Source organism: Dendrobates tinctorius, unplaced genomic scaffold (genome assembly GCF_039654945.1).
Source record: "Dendrobates tinctorius isolate UK_male_01 unplaced genomic scaffold, ASM3965494v1 ptg000043l, whole genome shotgun sequence".
Taxonomy (NCBI): Eukaryota; Metazoa; Chordata; class Amphibia; order Anura; family Dendrobatidae; genus Dendrobates; species Dendrobates tinctorius.
The window spans coordinates 31,124,856-31,151,723 of NW_027361711.1; the positions used below are offsets into that span (position 1 = coordinate 31,124,856).

The window sequence follows — 26,868 nt, forward strand, 5'->3', positions numbered from 1 at the left end:
GCCCGCATATTTATTAATGACCTTGTAGGGGGCATAGAGAGTAGAATTTCAATATTTGCAGATGACACTAAACTCTGCAGGGTAATCAATACAGAGGAGGACAATTTTATATTACAGGAAGATTTATGTAAACTAGAAGCTTGGGCTGATAAATGGCAAATGAGCTTTAATGGGGATAAATGTAAGGTCATGCACTTGGGTAGAACAAACAAGATGTATAATTACGGTATGTGCTTCATTGTAAAACACTGGGCAAAACTGTCACTGAAAAAGACCTGGGTGTATGGGTGGACGACAAACTCACATTTAGTGAGCAGTATTCACACAAATGGATACTCCAAAAAATTATTTTTGACTCCAAAATATGGTATTAAAATTATTTTATTATTTATTAAACAACATATTAAAAATATATATTAATACATTAATGAAAAAGGGAAAGTACATCTAAAATGAGGAACTAACAGAAGCCATAGGTTTATCCACAAAAACCACCATAATTCAATATTAATGATATTAACATATGCTCCTAGATCAATGTTGTGCAATGCAAGCAATCATATAGATTTGTAACAGCATAAGGCTAAAGCGGCTGTAATTACTATGGACTACAGTGCAATACTCAGAAAGCTACCAGTTAAACCCTCTTGACCGCCACTTAGTGCACTAAAAAGAGGACTAGACGCTGACCTTATAAATACATATATAAGGCTGCCAAACCGACATGCCACAATTAGTACTAATATAACAGCATACTATCCTCCCCAATCGAGCACCAACCTTAAGCACAGTGTCCTTAAATAAGCATACCTAATGGTGTGTGGAATCCCCCGGGCGTTCCTCTGCCCCGACGAGCGTTTCGCTACCGCTTCTTCGGGAGGCGCGGTCATGAAGGGGGTGTGCTAGTTTAAATAGTCAAGATCTCTATCATGATTGGAGGAATGATATGGGCTACAGCGCATGTCCAAATTCTTCGATATCAACCAGGGCTAAACGCCCAATCATCATTTCAGATCATTACGGCGCATGCGTCAGTTTACCGTCCCTGCTCTCAAACAGGGGAGGTATCCGGCGATCACGTGATCCGTGATGCCGCGTCATCAATTAAGATGACGCGGACCTCACCTAAGAGCACTAAAGAACGCCTTCTACCTCTCCAGCTAGGATCCGAACCACGCATGCGCACCACTAAGATGATGATAGATGGACAAAATATGAACTCCATTAACAAAAACATTATGTGAACCTTACTAATTAGTAAAAAGGGTGCAATAGTGCTATATACCAATAAGTGTATTAAAATAGTCTATATACCTCATAAACTCTATTCAGTACATATTAATATATTATCACCATATAAATTATTACTTAATATGTGACAGTGCAATTAATATAAAGTAACCATAAATTACTTTCTACTCCATAAAAACTAAACAATGAATATGTGTGAAATAAACAAACACACTATAAAAAGGTTTTCACACAATATTAGCCCAAATCAATATAATACATGTAAAATATCAATATTGATATAGCACAAGAGAAGGGTTTTATTTTCTTGATTGACGCGGATTAGCCAGATTCTTGTCTCTAACCACTCTTTCTTGAAGAAAAATATCAGTCTCACAAACAAATGCCATAACAGCTGATCTTCTTCACTAAAAACTTAATAAAAAACAAAACAAGTTAAAATCAATAAGAAAAACAAACAAAAAACAAAAAGTGAAACCCCCTACTCCTCAACTCCAATGGAACCCAAGATACAATATCTATTACAAGAATGCTCCAAACCCAAAACTTTCATTGAGCCCCTGTGGGGCCAGTGTACCCAATCTGTATATCCATTGACATTCTTTTTTCGCTAACCTTTTACTAATATCTCCCCCCCTTGGACCAAGATCCATAGAATCAATGCCCTTAAAGCACAATGATTTTGGATAACTCTGATGAAATTTTTTAAAATGCTTGGGGAGGGTTTTTAAAGAGACAATGTCATTGTTATTTTTAGCCTTCTCAATGTCCAGGCAATGCTCTCGCACCCGCACTTTAAGCTCTCTACTAGTCATGCCAATGTAAATCTTTTTGCATGGGCACTCTGCAAAATAAATTACTCCTTTGGATGAGCAAGTTATATGAGTTCTAATTTCAAAATTCCTTGTATCGTCAGAGTTGCGAAAGTGTAACCTTTTTTTCATGTTTGCACATCCTTTACACATCCCACATGGGAAAAAACCTTTACGTTCATTTTTTCTTTTAGTTATTTCTTTTCTTTTAGGATCATATGAACTATGTGTTAACATATCCCTCAAATTTGGGGCTCTTTTTGCGACAAAAGAAGGGCCTGAGGGTAAAATATTTTTAAGAACTGAGTCAGTCATCAGAATTTGCCAATGTTTTTGAATAATATTTTTAACATCAAACCATTTATTGTTATAATTTGTAATGAATCTTACCTGCTGTTCATCATTCCTATTATCTTTTAATGGAACATTTTTGTGTAAAAGTTGCTCCCTAGGGGTGTTTTTAGCTCTTATATATCCCTTCTGAATGGCTCTTCTTCCATAACCTCTATCTTGAAATCGCTTCTTCAAAATAGTAGACTGCTCTTCAAAAAGGCTCTCCTCCGAGCATATTCTTTTAATTCGCAAAAATTGTCCGATAGGTATCCCATTAATAGTTGTTTTGGGATGTGCCGAGGCTGCATGCAACAATGAATTTGTTTCAGTGGGTTTTCGAAACACCGTTGTAGACAATTGCCCATTTGGTAAAACTGTAATGGATAAATCCAAAAAATCAATCGTGCGTCCGTATTTATATGTCAATTTGATATTTTGGTCATTGTTGTTTAATTGACACATCAGAGACATCAATTCATCAATCGGACCATCCCATATGAACATTATATCATCTATGAAACGGATCCAATTGTGGATCCGTTCCACTCCCCTGATTTCCTCCTCTTGGAATATTGTCCTTTCCCACGCTCCCATAAATAAATTGGCATATGAGGGGGCACAAGATGCCCCCATAGCCGTACCTTGTTTTTGTAGGTAAATTTTGCCATTAAACATAAAGGCATTATGGGTAAGGACATATTCCAGCAGTTTCAAAACAAAATCGGCCAAATCTTTATCCAAATTACTATGGAGTAGATGTTTATTAACAGCCCTTAGTCCATCATGGTGCCTAATAGAGGAGTATAAAGCTTCAACATCTGCTGTGACTAAAATCATTCCTTCAGTAATCTGCATATTCTCTAAATGGCCAAGGGCTGCAGTAGTATCCTTTATATAAGAGGGCAACTGTGTCACAAGAGGTTTAAGAAAAAACTCAATCACATTACAAATAGTTTCACAGATCCCTTCATTAGCAGCCACTATGGGTCTTCCTGGAGGGTCAAAGGGATTCTTATGTATTTTTGGAATAAGATACAATGTTGCCAATCGTGGGTTGATTTTGAGATGGATATCCAACAATTTCTTAGGGACGATGTTGTTTTCAACAGCTTCAGTAAGAATATCTATCAATTCTATTTTAAATTTATGGACTGGATTAAAGGTAAGCAACTGATATTCTTGAATATTACTTAACAATTTATTAGTTTGTGCCTCATACATTTTATTGGGCCAAATCACTATGTTGCCCCCTTTGTCTGCCATCTTGAAAACAACATCATCCCATTCTTTTAATTCTTTCAAAGCTTTCCTTTCCTGTAAGGATAAATTACTATATCCAAATTTATTTGACAATTTTAATTTCTCAATATCAGATGACACTAATTTAGTAAAAGTTTCTATCGCTGGTACAATTGTCAATGAAGGAAACTTAGTAGATTTGTTAATGAATTTAGTTGGAAATCTACTTACATTAGAAGAATTTTCATCAATCAAGGACTCTAAAATCTCCAATGCCTCATTTTCCTCCCTACTGGAAAAATCATCATAGATGTCTTTCTTATGATGTAACTTTTTTAATACCAATTTTCTCGAAAAGAGATGTAAATCCTTTATAACGGTAAATGCATCTAGATCAGATGAAGGAGAAAATGTTAATCCTTTCTGCAAAATGCTTTCCTGAGCCTCTGTTAACACATGCATCGATAAATTAATTACCTTGACAGAATCTTCGTTTCGCTTTTTATTTTGATGATAATTTTTAAAGGCCGGACCTTTCCTATAAAATTGTCGTGTTCTGGGTCCGCTTTCATAAGTAGAACTGCCTCCTTCACTTATGGATGAATTGGTAATGGAGGAACTTCTGGACATACTTCTCTGAATAGTATCCTTTCTGTTTGGCAATTGCCATCTAAATATTTTTTTGGACTCAAAATCCGCCAAATCTCTGGCATATTTTTTTTGTTTATTTGAACAGATAATATTCTCCCATTTCTCAATATCTTTGTCCAGTTTCTTAATCATCTCCTGAAATTCTTCCATTTTCATTCCTTGTTGTAAAGTTTTTTGCAATATTCCAATCTCATCCTCAATACTTTTAAGCGTAGCAGTATTTTTCTCAATAATAATGCTTATAAATTCCAACGAACAGGCATTTGCTGCTTTTATCCATCTATTGACTAAACTTTCATCATCTAAGTCAAATGTTGGAAATATATTCACCCTTAATCCTCTAGGGATAATATTCTGTGCTACATAGTTTTCCAAAGTAGCTTTTGTCCACCAAATTTTTGTTTTACGGGGCACTACCTTCTTGTATTTTTTTATATCTTCTTGATACCCATTGGAGGAAGTAGAAAAAGATGTACTACCCCTTTTGAAAATATTTGTAGCTTTTGCTTGCCAAGAGCTTTCTTTAGCCTTGAAATCCATAATATAGGCTCTGTTTAAACAACAGTTTAGTAACAATTTATTCACAAATTTGCCCATACATGTATATTTAACCAGTCTGATATATACCATAACTATATAGACATTATTCACACAAATGGATACTCCCAAAAATTATTTTTGACTCCAAAATATGGTATTAAAATTATTTTATTATTTATTAAACAACATATTAAAAATATATATTAATACATTAATGAAAAAGGGAAAGTACATCTAAAATGAGGAACTAACAGAAGCCATAGGTTTATCCACAAAAACCACCATAATTCAATATTAATGATATTAACATATGCTCCTAGATCAATGTTGTGCAATGCAAGCAATCATATACAGTAGATTTGTAACAGCATAAGGCTAAAGCGGCTGTAATTACTATGGACTACAGTGCAATACTCAGAAAGCTACCAGTTAAACCCTCTTGACCGCCACTTAGTGCACTAAAAAGAGGACTAGACGCTGACCTTATAAATACTTATATAAGGCTGCCAAACCGACATGCCACAATTAGTACTAATATAACAGCATACTATCCTCCCCAATCGAGCACCAACCTTAAGCACAGTGTCCTTAAATAAGCATACCTAATGGTGTGTGGAATCCCACGGGCGTTCCTCTGCCCCGATGCGCGTTTCGCTACCGCTTCTTCGGGAGGCGCGGTCATGAAGGGGGTGTGCTAGTTTAAATAGTCAAGATCTCTATCATGATTGGAGGAATGATATGGGCTACAGCGCATGTCCAAATTCTTCGATATCAACCAGGGCTAAACGCCCAATCATCATTTCAGATCATTACGGCGCATGCGTCAGTTTACCGTCCCTGCTCTCAAACAGGGGAGGTATCCGGCGATCACGTGATCCGTGATGCCGCGTCATCAATTAAGATGACGCGGACCTCACCTAAGAGCACTAAAGAACGCCTTCTACCTCTCCAGCTAGGATCCGAACCACGCATGCGCACCACTAAGATGATGATAGATGGACAAAATATGAACTCCATTAACAAAAACATTATGTGAACCTTACTAATTAGTAAAAAGGGTGCAATAGTGCTATATACCAATAAGTGTATTAAAATAGTCTATATACCTCATAAACTCTATTCAGTACATATTAATATATTATCACCATATAAATTATTACTTAATATGAGACAGTGCAATTAATATAAAGTAACCATAAATTACTTTCTACTCCATAAAAACTAAACAATGAATATATGTGAAATAAACAAACACACTATAAAAAGGTTTTCACACAATATTAGCCCAAATCAATATAATACATGTAAAATATCAATATTGATATAGCACAAGAGAAGGGTTTTATTTTCTTGATTGATTGATCATGATAGAGATCTTGACTATTTAAACTAGCACACCCCCTTCATGACCGCGCCTCCCGAAGAAGCGGTAGCGAAACGCGCGTCAGGGCAGAGGAACGCCCGGGGGATTCCACACACCATTAGGTATGCTTATTTAAGGACACTGTGCTTAAGGTTGGTGCTCGATTGGGGAGGATAGTATGCTGTTATATTAGTACTAATTGTTGCATGTCGGTTTGGCAGCCTTATATATGTATTTATAAGGTCAGCGTCTAGTCCTCTTTTTAGTGCACTAAGTGGCGGTCAAGAGGGTTTAACTGGTAGCTTTCTGAGTATTGCACTGTAGTCCATAGTAATTACAGCCGCTTTAGCCTTATGCTGTTACAAATCTATATGATTGCTTGCATTGCACAACATTGATCTAGGAGCATATGTTAATATCATTAATATTGAATTATGGTGGTTTTTGTGGATAAACCTATGGCTTCTGTTAGTTCCTCATTTTAGATGTACTTTCCCTTTTTCATTAATGTATTAATATATATTTTTAATATGTTGTTTAATAAATAATAAAATAATTTTAATACCATATTTTGGAGTCAAAAATAATTTTTTGGAGTATCCATTTGTGTGAATAATGTCTATATAGTTATGGTATATATCAGACTGGTTAAATATACATGTATGGGCAAATTTGTGAATAAATTTAGTGAGCAGTGTCAGGCAGCTGCTGCAAAGGCAAATAAAATAATGGGATGCATTAAAAGAGGCATAGATGCTCATGAGGAGAACATAATTTTCCCTCTATATAAGTCACTAGTGCGACCACACTTAGAATACTGCGTACAGTTCTGGTCTCCGGTGTATAAGAAAGACATAGCTGAACTGGAGCAGGTGCAGAGAAGAGCGACCAAGGTTATTAGGGAACTGGGGGGGTCTGCAATACCAAGACATGTTATTACACTTGGGGTTATTTAGCTTGGAAAATCGAAGGCTAAGGGGTGATCTTATTACAATGTATAAATATACAGTATGCGGGGACAATACCAAGACCTTTCTAATGATCTTTTTACTCTTAGACCTGCGACAGGGACAAGGGGGCATCCTCTACGTCTGGAGCAAAGAAGGTTTAAGCATACTCACAGACGAGGATTCTTTACTGTAAGAGCAGTGAGACTATGGAACTCTCTGCCATATGATGTTGTAATGAGTGATTCCCTACTAAAATTTAAGAAGGGACTGGATGCCTTTCTTGAAAAGTATAATATTACAGGGTATATACACTAGTCTCCTTGATATTGCGTTGATCCAGGGAGCTAGTCTGATTTCCGTATTTGGAGTCGGGATGGAATTTTTTTCTCCAATGTGAAGCTTACTGTTTGCCACATGGGTTTTTTTTGCCTTCCTCTGGATCAACATGTTAGGGCAAGTTAGTATAGGATATGGGTTGATCTAGATGGACTTAAAGTCTTCCTTCAACCTTAATAACTATGTTACTATGTTACTTTTCAATACCAGTAATTTCATGACCATGGTGCTGTGATCAGGCTTGCAAAAATGTTTTGCCACAGGTAGATCCATTCTTTTTTCTCTTATTGTGTGACGATGAGAATTCATCCTTGTTCTAATCTTTTGCCCACATACAGACCCCCAGTTGTATAAAAGTAAAGTTAGTAATATAAATAAATGGGGTGATCAGCCCTTTACTCTTGACTCCTATTTTATTTATTTTTGTTTTTTTACATAATCACTTAGTTACATTTTGAGGTTTATTTATGTTCTATAATTTATCGTTTTTTAATAAATACCAATAAAGAATTTTTTGTAGTGTATAATCAGTGATATACACTTCCCATTTATTAGGTGGGCAGGCTGAGGCGGCAGCGGTGGACAAGCTGAGACCACCATTAAATTCTTCTTGACTGGGTGGTGGGCACGGCGGCAACACCGGCTGTGTGAGTAAGTAACTAGTCCATGTATTCGTTTGTCCACCATTTCAGTACGTGATTGTAATTATATATACATTGCTATTGGATTCAATTTTGGAAGGTTTGCGTGGTGTAGGAGGAGCTAGGGTGGAGGTGGAACTGGGGGTGGAGCCTGGGCGGAGTCTCAAGGGGTCCCCATAAATTTTGTCAGTATGGGGCCCCAAAATTCCTAGTGGCAGCCCTGCCCACAATACAATATGGTCTACACTACAGAGAATAGGCATACATGGGTCTAGTCCACAAAGGAAGGCTCCTCTAAGGTCCATGCACAAAAAGCCCACCTTGCCATTGCTCATGCTCATGAATGTGAAGACTATCAGGACTCTATATTCTGGAATGATGAGAACCAAGATAAATGTTTTTGAAACTGATAGCTTCAAAACTGTATGAGGTCTCAAAGGTGAGGAGTACAAAGCAAAATGTATGGAGCCTACAGTGAAACATGGTGGTGGCTGTGTCCTTATCTGAGGCTCCATGAAAGCTTCTGGTGTTGAGGAGCTTTATTTCATTGAGGGTGTATTGAATTCACAGATGTGCTACTCTGTATTGAAAGAGAAGATGAGACCCTCACTCTGGGCTCTTAGTAGACTTGCACTTTTCTAACATCACTATGATCCAAAACACACATCTAAGGCCACTGTAGCATTTATAAAGAAAAACACGGTGAAAGTGATACAGTGGCCAAGTATGTTACTTGAACTATACCCAATCGAACACCTCTGGGGAATTCTGAGACAACTTGAGCATTACTCTCCATCCAACATCTAGGGTCTAATAGAGGTTGTTCTTGAAGAATGGAAAGGGATGTTGTAATATGTTGCCATATTGTCCATTCCATGCTAAAAAGACTTGGTACTGTTGTTAAAAGAAATGGAGGTGATACAAAATACTAGTTATAGTAGTTTTTGCTGTGGGGTTTATTCATTTTTGCATCAACTAATTTAATTAAAACAAGATTTTGTAATGTAAGTTATATTATTGATAGAGTTGAGCGATACCGTCCGATACTTCAAAGTATCGGATCGGAATGGATCGGCCGATCTTAAAAAAAGTATCGGTATCGCCGATTCCGATACCGGAAGTCCCATTCAAGTCTATGGGACTTCCGGTATCGGAATAAGAAAAACCCTGTTTTTGCCTTGTACAGCCTCTCTGGGGTCTGTACGGGCCTTTCGGGGGGCTGTGCCGGCCTGCCAGGGGGTCTGTGCAGGCTCCGGTGGTCTGTGCCGGCCTGCCGGGGGGCTGTGCCGGCCTGCCGGGGGGTCTGTGCAGGCTCCGGTGGTCTGTGCCGGCCTGCCGGGGGGCTGTGCAGGCTCCGGTGGGCTGTGCCGGCCTGCCGGGGGGCTGTGCCGGCCTGCCGGGGGGCTGTACAGGCTCCGGGGGGCTGTGCCGGCCTGCCGGGGGGCTGTGCAGGCTCCGGGGGGCTGTGCAGGCTTCGGGGGTCTGTGCAGGCATCGTCCGATGGGACTACAAGTCCCATCGGGCGATGCCTGCTACCATGACAGTGATTGACACATTAGCCAATGATGGGACAGTAGTAGTCCCATCATCCGGCTAATGTGTTGAATGTAAAAAAAAAAAAAAATTACATGCTACATACATACAACATGCATACTACATACTACATACATGCTACATACATACTACATACATGCTACATTCATACTACATATATACTACATGCAACATACATACTACATATATACTACATGCAACATACATACTACATATATACTACATGCAACATACATACTACATATATACTACATGCATGCAACATGCATACTACATATATACTACATGCAACATACATACTACATATATACTACATACATACTGCATGCTACATATATACTACATGCATGCAACATGCATACTACATATATACTACATGCAACATGCATACTACATATATACTACATGCAACATACATACTACATATATACTACATGCAACATACATACTACATATATACTACATGCATGCAACATGCATACTACATATATATTACATGCAACATATATACTACATACATACTACATATATACTACATGCATGCAACATGCATACTACATATATACTACATGCAACATGCATACTACATATATACTACATGCTACATACATACTACATATATACTACATACATACTACATATATACTACATGCATGCTACATACATACTACATATATACTACATGCATGCTACATACATACTACATACATACTACATACATACTACATGCATGCTACATACATACTACATGCTACATACATACCACATACATACTACATACATACTACATGCTACATACATACTACATATATACTACATGCATGCTACATACATACTGCATGCTACATGCATGCTACATACATACTACATACATACTACATGCTACATACATACCACATATATACTACATACATACTACATACAATACATTCATACAATACATACATAGACATACAGTACATATAACATAGAGTAACATACTTACCAATACTTGTCACATTGTTCCCCGAAGCCATTGTCTTTTACGGAATAAATATTAACATAACAAACCACAAAAATACTCACCCACGATCCGACGCAGTCCACGAGTGTGTCCCACGACGATCTTGGGTAGAGAACTGCAGCATCAGCTGTTGCTGCCGTTCTCTACGGGCTGCAGGAATCCAATGACGGAAGGTAGGTATCCTTCCGCACTGTATTCCTCCGCCACTTAAAAAAAAAGTCCCTAGTCTCACTTTATGCCATTGCTGTGTGGGAAATTCCCACGCAGCAATGGCATAAAGTGAGACTAGGGACTTTTTTTTTTTTAAGTGGCGGAGGAATACAGTGCGGAAGGATACCTACCTTCCGTCATTGGATTCCTGCAGCCCGTAGAGAATGGCAGCAACAGCTGATGCTGCAGTTCTCTACCCAAGATCGTCGTGGGACACACTCGTGGACTGCTTCGGATCGTGGGTGAGTATTTTTGTGGTTTGTTATGTTAATATTTATTCCGTAAAAGACAATGGCTTCGGGGAACAATGTGACAAGTATTGGTAAGTATGTTACTCTATGTTATATGTACTGTATGTCTATGTATGTATTGTATGAATGTATTGTATGTAGTATGTATGTAGTATATATGTGGTATGTATGTAGCATGTAGTATGTATGTAGTATGTATGTAGCATGCATGTAGCATGCAGTATGTATGTAGCATGCATGTAGTATATATGTAGTATGTATGTAGCATGTAGTATGTATGTAGTATGTATGTGGTATGTATGTAGCATGTAGTATGTATTTAGCATGCATGTAGTATATATGTAGTATGTATGTAGTATGTATGTAGCATGCAGTATGTATGTAGCATGCATGTAGTATATATGTAGTATGTATGTAGCATGTAGTATGTATGTAGTATGTATGTGGTATGTATGTAGCATGTAGTATGTATGTAGCATGCATGTAGTATGTATGTAGCATGCAGTATGTATATAGCATGCATGTAGTATATATGTAGTATGTATGTAGCATGTAGTATGTATGTAGTATGTATGTGGTATGTATGTAGCATGTAGTATGTATGTAGCATGCATGTAGTATGTATGTAGTATGTATGTAGCATGTAGTATGTATGTAGCATGCATGTAGTATATATGTAGTATGTATGTAGCATGTAGTATGTATGTAGCATGCATGTAGTATATATGTAGTATGTATGTAGCATGTAGTATGTATGTAGCATGCATGTAGTATATATGTGGTATGTATGTGGTATGCATGTAGTATGTATGTGGTATGTATGTAGTATGTATGTAGCATGTAGTATGTATGTAGCATGCATGTAGTATGTATGTAGTATTTTTTTTTTTTTTTAACATTTAACACATTAGCCGGATGATGGGACTACTACTGTCCCATCATTGGCTAATGTGTCAATCACTGTCATGGTAGCAGGCATCGCCAGATGGGACTTGTAGTCCCATCGGACGATGCTTGCACAGACCCCCGGACATCAGCACAGCCCCCCGGCAGGCCGGTACAGACCCCCACAGGGTGCACAGACCACCGGCAGGCCGGCACAGCCCCCCGGCAGGCCGGTACAGACCCCCACAGGGTGCACAGACCACCGGCAGGCCGGCACAGCCCCCCGGCAGGCCGGTACAGACCCCGGGCAGTCCACACAGCCCCCCGGCAGGCCGGCAGAGACCCCCGGAAGGCCCGAAATGACGGCGCATCATGATGCGTACACACCGCGCATCATGATGACGTCAGGCTGTCAATCAACTGAACTTCCGATTCCGATGCCGACTTCCGATATTGAAAAAATATCGGAAGTCGGTATCGGAATTCCGATACAGCAAGTATCGGCCGATACCCGATACTTGCGGTATCGGAATGCTCAACACTAATTATTGACCTTATTTTCATGTTAAGAGTTAAAAAATATTCTATGAAACTCAGTCTTGCTAAAATTTCAGAAATTGTTCTTGTGGTTAGTGAAATATTAAACAAAATCTTACTTTTTAAAGGTGGTTTACTCATTTGTACTGAACACTTTTTATACACAGTCTTGGGCAAAAGTGTTGTTTTGTTCTGTTATAAACATGTTTATTTCCTTTGTATGTACCGGAACACCATAAAAAAACACAGAAAAAGGCAAATTGGACATAATTTCACTCTAAACCCCCAAAATAGGTTGGACAAAATTGTTGACACATTTCCAAAAATGTGGGTAAGCAACTTTGTTTCAAGCATGCGATGCTCATTCAAACTTATCTGTGGCAAATAACAGGTGTGGCAATATGAAAATCATACCTGAAACCACCTAAAAAGGGAAGAAGTTGACTCAGTCTTTTCCTTGTGTGGCTATGTGTGCCACACTAAACATGGAGAACAGAAAGTGGAAAAGAGAACTGTCTGAGGAAAATATCAACACTCTCAAATTTACAAGTCCATCTCCAGAGATCTTGTTCCTTTGTCTATGATGCAAAACGTAATCAATAAGTTTACAACCCATGGCACTGTAGTTAATCTCTCTGTACATGGATGACGGAGAAAAATTGATGAAAAGTTGCAATGGAAGATAGTTCAGATGGTGGATAAGGAGCTCCAATCAAATTCCAAAGAAATTCAAGCTGTACTGCAGACTCGGGGTGCAGCATTGGTGTCAGTGCGAACTAGCTATCAACTTTTGAATGAAATGAAACACAATGGAAGGAGACCGAGGAGAACCCCACTGCTGACACAGAAACATAAAAAGGCTAGACTGCAGTTTGCCAAAATGTAGGTGAGTAATCCAAACTCCTTTTGGGAAAGCATCTTGTGGACAGATGAGATACAACTTTTTTGTATAGCACATCATTCTACTGTTTACCGAAAATGAAATGAGGCCTTTCAAAGAAAATAATAGTGCCTAAAGTCAAATATGGTGGAGTTTCAAATATGTTTTGAGATTGTTTTGCTGCCTCTGGCACTGGGTGCTTAAACTGTGTGCAAGCAGGGCCGGCGTTAGCGGCAGGCCGACAAGGCAGCTGCCTAAGGCCCCCCGCTCCCCCAGGTACCCCCAGCCAGTGGCGTGCTGCTAATAGCAGCACATCACGCAGCTGCTATGGGGCCCGTGGGTCAGGGGGGCCCGCCGCCAGCGCAGACTCACCCCCCCACCCCATTGAACTATACCGGTGTCATTATGACTCTGATACAGTTCAAAGCAATGATGGAGGAGAGAGCGTCAGCTGACGCTCCCTTTCCCATCATTCCCCACTCTGCCTCTGACACTGCAGGTGCGCGATGATGTCACTTCATCACGCACCCGCTGTGTGCCGGGCAGACTGCAGCTGCTGAGACCGGAGCCGAGTCGGGAGCAGCGCGGGGTACGAGGAAAGGTGAGGATTTTTTTTTTTAATCAGTGAGTCTTGGACTGTGGGGCCATTCTCCAGGGGGAGGTGGGCTGTATCATATTCTATGGGGGCCTGTGTTATATTCTATGGGGGCCTGCATTATATTCTATGGGGGGGTCTGTGTTATGTTCTATTCATGCCTGTATTATATTCTATTGGGGCCTGTATTATATTCTATGGGGAATCTGTATTATATTGTATTGGGGCGGCTGTATTATATTCTATGGGGGGGGGCTGTATTATATTCTATGGGGTGGTGGGCTGTATCATATTCTATTCGTTTAGCGTCCTGAACACAGCGCACGTAAATACAACAGAAATGCTTTTGTGTGATGTGCCATATGTTAGCATTTGGGGCCCCATTTTAAACTTTTGCCTAGGGCCCCACTTTGCCTAAAACTGGCCCTGTGTGCAAGGCATCATGAAATCTGAAGAGTACCAAAGACTTTTGGGTCACAATGTAGTGCCCATTGTCACAAAGCTGGGTTTGCGTTCTATCTAGGTCATGGATCTTCCAGCAGGACAATAACGACAAACCTGCTTCCAGAAGCACCCAGAAATAGATGGAAACAAAGCCCTGGAGAGTTCTGCAGTGGCCAGCCAGTGAGTCTGGATCTATATCCCATTGAACATCTGTGCAGAGATCTTAAATTTGCTGTTGGGAGCAAGTACCCTTCAAATATGAGAGACCAAGAGCAGTTTGCAAAAGAAGAGTGATTCAAAGCTCCAGTTGAGAGATGTAAGAAGCTTCTTGATGATTATAGAAAGCGAATGATTGCAGTTATTTATTCCAATGGGTGTGCAAGCAAATATTAAGTTAAGAGTGCCAACAATTTTTGTCTGGTCCATTTTTGGGATTTTGCGTGAAATGATGTCCAATTTGGCTTTTTTTCTGTTTTTTTTTGTGTTGCTCCAATACATACCGAGGAAATAAACATATGTATAAGAGACTGTTTATCTGCATTAATTTTCTGGGAGAAATATTTGCTTTTCTGGAACAATTTCACCAGGAGAGCTCAGCTGATCTCAGCCGGGTGTCAACTGACACCCGGCACTGTGTGCCAGGAGCGGTCACGGACAGCTCCCGGCACATTAACCCCTGGCACACTGCGATCAAACATGATCGTAGTGTACTGGGGGCATAGGAAAGAATCGCGCATGGAGGGGGCTCCCTGCGTGTTTCCCTAAGACCCTCGTAGCAACGTGATGTGCCCCAAGGTCCTCCTCCCTGCAGGCCCCTGGATCCAACATGGCCGCGGTAGCCTTCGGGGTCCTGCAGGGAGGTGGCTTTCTCAGTGCCTGCAGAGAGCAGGAGCTGAGAAAGCCTCCTGCAGTGCCTGTCAGATCACTGATCTGACACAGTGCACTGCAAAGTGTCAGATCAGCGATCTGACAGTATACAGTGATGCTCCCCCCCCCGGGACAATATAATAAAGTTAAAAAAAAATAATATGTAAAAATAATTTTAAAAAAATCCTAAATAAATAAAAAATCCCTATTAAATTTTTTTTTGTAAATAAAAAAAAAACAATAAAAATACACATATTTAGTATCACCGTGTCCCTAATGACCCGCCCTATAAAACTGTCCCACTAGTTAACCCCTTTAGTGAACCCCTTAAAAAAAAAAAAAAACAAGGCAAAAACAATGCTTTATCACCATACCACTGAACAAAAAGTGCAATAACTCGCAATCAAGAAGACGGATATAAATAACCCTGGTACCGCTGAAAATGTCATCTTGTCCAGCGTCATCAGCAAAAAAATTTAAAAGTTATACCTCGCAGAATGAAGCGATGCAAAAATAATTATTTTTTATATAAAATTGTTTTTATTGTATAAAAGCGCCAAAACATAAAATAAAGATATAAATGAGGTATCACTGTCATCGCACTAACCCGAAGAATAAAACTTCTTTATCAATTTTCCCACAGGCGTAACGGTGTAAACGCCCCCCCCAAAAGAAATTCATGAATCGCTGTTTTTTGTTTCTGCGTCCCAAAAATCAGAATAAAAAGCGATCAAAAAATGTCATGTGCCCGAAAATGGTAACAATAAAAGCGTCAACTCGTCCTACAAAAAATAAGACCTCACATGACTCTGTGGGTCAAAATATGGAAAAATTATAGCTCTCAAAATGTGGTGATGCAAAACTATTTTTTGCAATAAAAAGCGTCTTTTAGCGGCGACAGCTGCCAAACATAAAAACCTGCTATAAATAGTAAATCAAACCCCCCCTTTATCACCCCCTTAGTTAGGAAAAAATAATAAAATTAAAAAAAGTATTAATTTCCATTTTCCCATTAGGGTTAGGGTTACGGCTAGGGTTTGGGATTAGGGTTAGGGGTGTTTGGGGTTAGGGTTGGAGTTAGAATTGGGGAGGGTTTCCACTGTTCAGGAACATCAGGTGCTCTCCAAACGTGACATGGCGTCTGATCTCAATTCCAGCCAATTTTGCATTGAAAAAGTCCAACGGCGCTCCTTCCCTTCCGAGCTCTGTCATGCGCCCAAACAGTGGTTTGCCCTAACATATCGGTATCAGAGTACTCAGGACAAATTGCACAATAACTTTTGGGGTCCTGTCTCCCTTGGGAAAATAAAAATTTGGGTGTGAAAAGATCATTTTTGTGGAAAAAATATGATTTTTTAATTTTATGGCTGTATGTTATAAACTTCTGTGGAGCCCATGGGGGTTCAAAGTTCTCACCACACATTTAGATAAGTTCCTTGGGGGATTTAGTTTCCAAAATGGTTCATTTGTGGGGGGGTTTCTACTCTTTAGGCACATCAGGGGCTCTCCAAATGCGATATGGGGTCAAGCCAAATCTGCGTTAAAAAAGTCAAATGGCGCTGATTCCCTTCCGAGCTCTGCCATGTGCCAAAACAGTGATTTACCCCCACATATCGGGTATGAGCATACTCAGGACAAATTGCACAATAAGTTTTGGGGTCCTTTTTCCCTTGGAAAAATAAAAATTGGGGATGAAAAGATCATTTTTGTGGAAAAAAAAATATGATTTTTTAATTGTACGGCTGTACGTTATAAACTTCTGTGAAGTCCTTGGGGGTTCAAAGTTCTCACCACATGTCAAGATAAGTTCACTGGGGGGTCTAGTTTCCAAAATGGGGTCACTTGTGGGGGGTTTACACTGTTTAGGCACATCAGGGGCTCTCCAAACGTGACATGGTGTCCGATCTCAATTCCAGCCAATTTTGCATTGAAAAAGTCAAATGGCGCTCCTTCCCTTCCGAGCTCTGCCATGCGCCGAAACAGTGGTTTCCCCCCACATATCAGGTATCAGCGTACTCAGGACAAATTGCACAATAACTTTTACGGTTTAATTTCTCCTGTTAACCTTGGTAAAATAAAAAAAATTTGACCTGAAATAATTTTTTTGCGAAAAAAGCTAAATATTCATGTTTTTAAAACATTCAAAAAATTCTTATGAAGCACCTGAAAAGTTAATAAACTTCTTGAATGTGGTTTTGAGTACCGTCAGGGATGCAGTTTTTAGAATAATGTCACTTTTGGGCATTTTCCATCATATAGACCCCTCAAAGTGACTTCAAATGTGATGTGGTCCCTAAAAATGAATGGTGTTGTAAAAATGAGAAAACCCTTTTAACTTCCTAACTAAAAAAAATTTTGGTTCCAAAATTGTGCTCATGTAAAGTAAACATGTAGGAAATGTTACTTATTACGTTTTTTTGTGCTCCATATGTGGCATCCCTGAGGGTTCAGTCACCACAGAGGTTCTGCACCCCATTCTGAGGTGTAGTATCCCACTACCAAGGTAAGGTGGAGGCACCTGACCGCACTTTACACCTGCACTCAACACACACCTTAGAACAGTAGGGCACTGTCACGATGTGACTGGCCCTATGTGACGCAACCTGACGATCGGTTGGTCACCAAACAAGACAAAACAACGGGACACCGGGGACACAATTACAATGGTGGGCCCTGCAAGAGGGAATGGGGAAAGGGACACCTCCTGCACTCTCCTGAGGCTGTGTCCTGGACTATCCTGACACCTCTATATGGTTTCTTTCAAACTGTCGCTGAAAAGGATACCTCAGCCCTCACTTGTCCTCCACCTATCCGTCACTAGGGAATTGGCTAGTGCGAACACTGGTCCCACCACTGCACTAATACAACACCAAGGAAAATAACAGACAGGGAAAAACAAACAACACTTAGCTCTCTCTTCTGTCATGCACAGGACAGTAGAGTAAGGCACCCGAACTCAGCTTTCAGCAGAAACATCACTGCTCCAGAAAGCTCCTCTCTTCAGCAGCATCACCACTGCTCCAGATAAGCTGAGCCACCTCTGCACCAGGTAGGACCAGTCTTCACACCGGTTGGTTTCCAAAGGACCTGTACTACCAACAGTCAGCTGATGCACCAGGTGACCTTATATAGGAAGGTGGGAGTGGTCCCCACCAGCACCAGCAGACTAACTAAACATGTAGTAACACCAGCAGCCACCGAGGGGAAAAACTGACATTAACCCCCGATGGCCTGAAAGGAAAAAAGTTTATATCAGAGAAGCCCAAACTGACACAGATCCAAAAATGGATCGTGGCAGGCACCCTCTATGACCCCTGCTTGGTTCATGAAGGGTGTTGGGAGGTGGGTGGAGCTTAGGTTCAGAGCGGGAGAACTGTAATAAGTGAGGACAGTTTCCCTTTGGGGGAGAAAGTGAGAGGGCATGGCTGCAGCAGCTCCCAGTTAGCTGGAGCTGCCGAGAAGGAAAGTGATTGAAGGAAGTTCCCTGGAGGAAAAAGGGGTTCTCCCAGAGGCACGGGTGGAGAGTGCTCCCCGTGTGGCTTGTTCCACGCTGACGGACGTCAGGTGGGGGAGAATCCAGGTCGCAGAAGGGTCTCAGCCCCTTAACCTAGTGGAGTGGACATCAGGACTCAGTTAGTAAGCCGATAGCTGTGGCAACTTTAGGGGCCACAGCCAACCACCACAGTTATCTTCTCCGGAAAAGCAGCCGGAAAGGATCAAGGAAGCGTTGTGGGTCACGTTGCTTGACAGGATCTCCGGCAGCTGGCCTGGGACACTGACTTTGAGGTGCTGGAAGGGAAGGAAAATGGAAAGCAGCACTATGGAGATGGCCAGGAAAGGCACATACTGAAGGGAGTGCTGGAAAAGTGTACTTCATTTGCCTGGGAGTAGATTGAGTCCCTCACCTGGAGGACACGGCATCTGTGCTCACCAGAAACTGTGAGTAAAGCTTTGGAACTACATTCAGCTGTGTCTTCTGCATTCTTCCTGCGCCACCCTTCAGCACTGCTACATCTCTTTGCCTGAACACTACACCATCTACCTGCAACATCTACTACAACTGCCCTGGGACTACAGCTCTGCCTGTGGAGAGCTATTACAACTCTGCTGCATCACACCCACACCATCAGTCCCAGAGGATCTGTACAGCAGCGCCGGTCGCCTCGGACTGGATACCACAGGTGGCATCATGAACACTTTACTACAAAAACTCTTTATTTCATCCCTTGTAAATAATCCCCTTTTATTGGATGCCCAGGGCCACGGATCAGGTCATTGCCGCTGTGACACTGCCCCTTTAAGAAGCGGCCCGGTACCGAGTACCCCACTCGCCCTGGCGCGCGCTCCACATTTCTCTGTAATTTAAGGGCATAAAAATTCAAAGTTGGGAAAATTGGAAAGTTTTCTAAATTTTCACCAAATTTCCATTTTTTTTCACAAATAAACGCAAATTGTATGAATGAAATTTTACCACTAACATGAAGTACAATGTGTCACGAGAAAACAATGTCAGAATCACCGGGATCTATGGAAGCGTTCCTGAGTTATTACCTTATAAAGGGACAGTGGTCAGAATTGTAAAAATTGGCTCGGTCATTAACATGCAAACCACCCTTGGGGGTAAAGGGGTTAAAGAGGAGGTTGGTCCAGAAATGACATCACAAATCTTTTTTTTGTTAAATAATATATCTTTATTTAGCTTACAAAAAAACGCATACAAATCTGCATGAAAAAATGCATCAAAAATGCGGGTGACCTCAGGTGCAGATTTGGTGCAGATTTTTACCTGCGTCAAATCCTAAGCAAATCCTGATGCAATCCTGACCGTGGAAACATACCCTCAGGGTCCATCTTTTTAACGGAAAAACAATGTGCAGCGTGATGTCCTGTTCTTGTGAATATAATGAAACTTACGACTGAGTCTCCTAACAAATACTAAAAATCGAGGGTGAACCCAGCCTGAGCATTGGAATTTAACGTGGGCCCCCTGAGTCAGTTCTACTGGTGGGCCCTAGGTGCGCCAGTCCGACACTGTACATGTGTGATTAAAACAATGTACAACAAATGAAACTGCAGCTCAGCACTTTAAAAATCAAGCTCACATACTGCTTCAGTGACTGAAAAATAGTTATGGGTCTTTGAAAATGGCAACACAAACCAAATATGTTTTACAATGTTTAGATTTTTTTTAAAAATAAATAAATAATAAAAGAAAACACATAAGGTTAGGATCGTCGTAAGTGTACTCACTTGAAGAATCATGTTGCCATATTTACTGCATACTGAACACCTTAAAAATGAAACCCAAAAAACGAATTGAATTTTTTTCACCTTTTCGACTCATTTTAAAAATGTTTCCAGTTTTTTCAGCAAATATATGGTAAGCTAGATGTTGTCATTGAAAACTACAACTCATCCCATAAAAACAAACCCTTATACAGAAATGGAAAAATAAAAAAAAAAAATTGATGGATTTTTGAGATTGAGGAGGAAAAAAGTAAACCTTGAGTATAGGTCTTCAACATGAGGTCGTTGGGGGCCCAACATTCGGCACGCCATCCGAAAAGTTGATATCTGCTGCACAGCTCCTATTGTTTTAGGCAGGTCATCAATATGCTGTGGAAGGTCAATCCCTTTAATGTTTAGACTTACCGGTGCAAATGAAAAATTCTTTTCTTCAAGACTATAGAGATTTCTGTCAATACCAACAGATTTACTGTTCTAAAGTTTCCATGTCTCTTTCACAAAAAAGAATAATAAGATGGCTTGCAGACATTTTGGAGCTGGACATGTGCATTGTCAATACGTTGTGACAGAACAGTGGATTAGAGCTGCTGACAATCAATATGCCAATAAAGTGTAAAGGTGCATTTTATCTCATAAAGGACAGGTTTCGAAGTTGAGTTTATAAAAGATTTTATGAAAGCTTTTTCTAGAATGTTTCGTGTAATGACTGAATAAGATTCATTGATCTGCTTGCTAGTGAGTGACAATATGCAGCACTTATGGTACAGATTGGGAATAGCAGGGATATCCCAGGTTCAGTCTCCTAGCAACCACAAGTGAGGACTCCGAGTTATTGGGCTTAATAGAATTACAAATGGAATCAGTCACTTGTAGTAAATCACTGTGCACAGGTGCTTAGCAACAAAACTCAAGAAATGCATATTCTTTTATATAGAAGATGACAAAAGAAGTTAAGAACAGAAAAATCTGTAAAAATAGCGAAGATGACAAAAAATACAATCATATAGATTCCTAAAGCGTTTGTTTCATGAAGATAGCTCTGTTTATATTCCCAGTTAGGGATTACAGAAATCATAGCGTGGGGTACTCTACAAATTCTTCTGGTCTCGAGTTGTCCATTCATCATATAGAGGCTGTTCATCTGAAGTAATTTCTACATACCTCAAACTCATTGATCATGAGGATATTACTAAACTCCACCCAAAATTGGCATTTCCTTTAATGGTGGGATGTTATGAAGAGGGGCAGGGCTTAATTGCTTCTAGAATTGTTGGCAACTATATAAATGCAGGCTAGATTGATAATGTTTGTAGGAAACAATTAAATCAGTGTAACAACGGTGTGTTTGTGCATTGTTTCCCAGGCGTTACTCTTTATGTTTGTGCTCTTACCCTTTGTTCCTTTCCCCTTAATCAGCTGGGATACTGTTAACTGTTACCTGTATGGATGCTGCTCAGTTCCCTGCTCTGCTGCGTAGCTGTACATATGTTGTGATGTCTTTGCTTTGCTGCACGACCATCCACGTGTGTGGTCCCTGGCTGCCGTTATGGAAGCTATCCATGGGTTACAAGGTCCTCTGCAGCTGGTGCATGGCTTTCCACATGTGTCCAGGCTTGCAGCAGCTGCCAGGTGCCTTAAGCCTCAGTTCCAGTGCTGGCTATGCTGTACTGGTTTCTGTATGTGCTTAGGGTGCACACAGCCACACCTTCCCCGCTTTTATTAGGGGTAGTGTGTGCGTTTGAATTGCTGTCCCCAGACTATTGCTGAGGTACAGCTCCTACTTAAAGTTCCTCTTCCCTGTTGGGCATTGCCAGAGCTTCTCATTAGGTTGCTGAACCTAGCTATGTGTGTTTGGTCCTCCATGTTGCTCCTGGTCTGCCTGGTCTTCAGCTCCAGTTCTGCCTGCTATCAGTTCTAGGAAAGCTGTTGTCTTTGTCCCTGGACCTGTCCTGTCTATGTGTTGGTACCAAAGTCCTTGCATTGAATGTGGATTCCTGCTGTGTGATATTCTCGAAGTCCTTCTGTGTCTGGAACTATGTAACCAGTGACTTTCTGGTCCAAGCCTGCGGTGCTTGCACCATACCGCTTGAGTTCCTTTCTAGGTCGTATCAGATATCCGGATCCTGATGACCACTGTCTGGTGCCTGGAGCCTGATGACCGCTGCTCGATGTCCTGCCAGTGTCCCTGAAGTCCTGCCAGTGTCTCTGATGTCCTGCCTGTGTCCTGACGTTCCCTGCCTGAGGCTGTGTCTGTAGTCCGGAGTCCAGATATCCAGCCTTTGTCGTAGATGTCCAGCCTGAGTCCAGATATCCAGTTTGTGATCCTGGTAGTCCAGTTAGTGTTCCAGAGTCGGTTCCACTCATGTTCCTGGATGGGCTCCTCCTCCATGTTTCTGGGGAGTCTCCAGTCAATTCCTGCATCTGTGTTGTTCTTGGATCTGTGCTGTCCGTGTCTTGCCTGTGTCCAGCCATTGTCTTGATATCCAGTCCATGGTCCTTGTGATCCAGCCAGTGTTCCAGAGATGGTCCCACTCGTGTTCCTGGATGGGCTCCGCCTCCGTGTTTCTGGGGAGTCTCCAGTTTATTCATGTTCCTGGACGGACTCCTCTGTGTTCCTGGGGAGTCTCCAGTCTTGTTTCCTGGTAACAGCTCTGCCTATGAGTCCTGCATCTGAGCAGCCGATGTCCTGAGCTGCTATGTTGGTGTTCCTGGATCCAAGCTGTCCGTATTTTGCTTGTGTTCCAATGTCCTGCCTGTTCCCTGGGGTTCATCCTGTGATGACGTCTGTCCAAGGTCAGTGTCTGATGTTCTCCTGCTGTGCCAGCGCTACACCTGAGGCCTTAAAGAGAGGATCTCCTGATATGCCTATGCCAGATGACCCTGAACTGCATCAGCCCGTGATGACCTCCTGCCATCGTCTGACGTCTGCTGGCCTGTGATGTCACCCTTCCTTGATGTGTGGAATCGGGAGCCTAGCATGTTCATGTCTTGTCTTCTGTATGAGTCTTTGTTTAGTAAACTTTATGTTCTTTCATACCAGAAATTGTGCGGTGGCATCCAGTCCTGCATGTTAACACCTTGCCCACATGCTCAGCTGCCACAGACCCCGGTCGCTGCCCTTTCCCAGTACGGAAAGGCCCGGGTCCCCCTCTGTGGTCCAATGGGTCCACATTTCATTACTACCTGGGACACATGCCCCATGTCATCGTAGCCTGGCAGCGTGGGAACGTAAGCTTACTAAGCTAAGTTGTGTCCCACGTCGGTGACAATCAGTTATACTGACGATTTGGGAAAATATTCTAACTACCTTGAGATGTGAAATTATGTGAATTTTGGCTATAACTTCAGATTCTGATGTATGTTTCACTTATTGCTTCTTCTGGGGTTAATACTGTAAGTGATGAGCAAACCCGAACTTCTCTCCATAGTCCTTGTTACTGTTTGGGTTTGGCAGCCCACACGAATCTTGTTGAAAGACTGCAGTGCCTTTATAGTTAATAACCAGCAAAGGCTAAGCAGATTGCTGCGGGCTGATATTAATAGGCTGGGAAGGGACCATGGATATTGGCCCCCTTCCAGACTAATAATATCAGCCCTCTGCCACCCCAAAAATGGAGCATCCGTTAGATGCACCAATTCTGGTGCTTAGCCTTGGCTCTTCCCACTTGCCCTGGTGCGTTGGCAAGTGGGGTAATGTTTTGGCATTGATGTCAGCTGTTTTATGTCCGCTGACTTCAAGCCCAGGGGTTAGTAATGGAGAGGCATCTATCAGACGCCCCTATTACTAACCCCTGTACTCAAAAGTAAGAAATACACACACAGAAAAAAGTCCTTTAAGTGAACAAAAAACTCCTCGACAAATCCTCTTTTTTCTTATTTATTAACATAGAAAATCAAAGTAACCTTCACCTCTCTGCAGATAATCCATAATAATGAGGTCCAAAGATGAAACCCAACTCTGCTACATTCAGTGTATGGTCAGATATCAAAGAAATAATTTTCGGATTAACCGTACGCTGCTAGACAAAACGACTCCTTTCCAGATAGTGTACTTGTATCCTTTTTTTTTTTTCCAACGCGTTTCGAAGTTTCAAACTTCTTCCTCAGGGGATGATAGGTACATATCATCCCCTGAGGAAGAAGTTTGAAACTTCGAAACGCGTTGGAAAAATAAAAGTATACAAGTACACTATCTGGAAAGGAGTCGTTTTGTCTAGCAGCGCACGGTTAATCCGAAAATTATTTCTTTGATATCTGATGATTTATGGTCACGGCGTGGCCATTTGGATGTGCAGCAGCTTTGACCTCTATTCCTTTATGCCTCTAACTCTCCTGCCTTTGGTGAGTATAACAGCTTGAACTATATCTCTTTTACCTGGGTAAGACCCTATTGCACTCTTTCTCTTTTAGTTTTAACCACATTCAGTGTATGGAGCTTCTTAAAAAAAACCCAGCTCCATACACTGGAGCAGCAGCAACTGCTTAGTGTCACGCTGCACTATGCGGCATCCAGCAGCAGGGAACTGAGGTAACGTGAGTAAGATTATCATAGTTCACAGCACCCGCTTCTCACAAGGGCAGCGCTACTGTGAACTGAGATAACCTTACTGTAAGGTCACCTGAGTTCACAGAACTTGGTTCTCGTGCTGCAAGGTGCCAGTACCAAACTGATAAACGACCGAAACAGAGGGAAGAGCAAGGCAAAGAGCCAGAATTAGCACATCTACTTGATGTGCCTCTTCAGGGGCGGCTGTGAGCTACTATTTTTAGGCTGGGGAGGTCCAATATCCATGGTCCCTTCCCAGTATGAGAATACCATCCCCCAGCTGTCTGCTTTAGTTTGGATGGTTATCAAAAATGCGGGGAACCCATGCCATTTTTTAAAATTATTTACTTAAATAATGTAAAAAAAGCGGCATATTTTTTAATAACCAGCCAAGATAAAGCTAACAGCTGAGGGCTGCAGCCCACACCTGCCAGCTATACCTGTGCTGGTTATCAAGAATAAAGGAAACTCTATTCCATTTCTTTTATTTATCCGCTAAATACATGCACAGTAAAATATATACACTGCACTAATTATCTCACTGACATATTTATTACTTTGGAAAGGTGTCAGCTAGAGAATACTCTCATCAGCATTGCATGAGAGTAACTTTTGCACCACTGGTCACAGCTGCTGACTCACACCGTCATCTGTGTAACCCTACACATTACCGCCGATCAGAAGACAGCATGGGAAACGCCGGATGTTTGGGCCCCCCATTTATTTGAATGGGTTCCGAGACCTAAGCCAACATTTTTTTTTAAAGGTCAGCTGAACCCGATGGACTTTAACATCCACAGGTCCACCCATCACTATTAACAAGCTGTTGGAGTTTGACCAGGGCTAAACATAGTAGTATCACTTTCTCAACAATTGTTGTAGCTTGATAAAAACATTACATTGTGGGTAATGGTCAACAAAATAAGGGTGGAAATAAATTGCATTGATTTAGTTTGATTGTGAGCTAGTAAAAATCTGGTAGAACAAAATTTGCATGGAGAATGTCCAGGTTTCTTTGAGTTACATTTATAAAGACATTTGTAGTTTACGTTGATTAATTTTATACTTTTGAGATCGGCATAAGCTATAGTTCAATTCTTTCAGTGCTGATGACCTCTATAGCTGCAGTAATGGGTTAATGGTGAATTGTTGACTAGGATAAGTGAGGGCAGAAGGCATGGCAGCTGCATCACATGATAAATGAATTACACAGCACGTTAATCTAGGACATGTGTTGTGCTAAACTATTTTATTTATTCCGGAATCACCTGAGAGCCATTGCTCACATTTTGTATAATGAATTGAGCTCTACGCAGAGCAGGGTGAAGCCATGTGTGGTACTGACATACCAATTTGCATATTCTGCCTCATTTATTGATAAATGCCTTCAATTATACCAGGCCAGAAGTGTGGCATCAATGTTGCTATATTTGCTTTATTTTTTGCTTTTAACTGTATTTATGGGATTATGAAAGTTTATGTTGTTTGGTTTTAATTAGGCATTCTGTGAACATTTGCAGATTAATTAGAAACCATTGCTATACCACTAAAGGGGGTTTTACACATAGCGATATCGCTAGCAATATCGCTAAAGCGTCCCCGATTTTGTGATGCAGCAGCGATATTGCTAGCGATATCGCTATGTGTGATACTTGCCTCCGACCGGCTCCCCCGCTGTCTGTCGCTGATCGCGCGAGATCGGCCAGGTCCATTTCTCATCGGGCGCTTCCTGC

At 41.1% G+C, this 26,868-nt stretch overlaps 1 protein-coding gene across 3 annotated transcripts in view; it reads right to left on the minus strand.

The window, feature by feature from the left end:
• Nucleotides 1–363: 363 nt before the first annotated feature.
• LOC141088981 (uncharacterized) overlaps nucleotides 364–26,868 on the minus strand; it is an 82,676-nt gene continuing 56,171 nt past the window's right edge. For 2 of the 3 annotated variants that reach the window (XR_012232118.1, XR_012232117.1), the window contains 3 exons: nucleotides 3,867–4,024; nucleotides 2,454–2,770; nucleotides 364–1,665 (listed from right to left, as the gene is read on the minus strand). Coding sequence is in view for 1 of the 3 variants with exons in the window: in XM_073575254.1 (XP_073431355.1) it covers nucleotides 1,624–1,665; nucleotides 2,454–3,659 (1,248 nt within the window). In the remaining 2 variants the exon portion in view is untranslated. The other variant, XM_073575254.1, reaches the window with a different exon arrangement.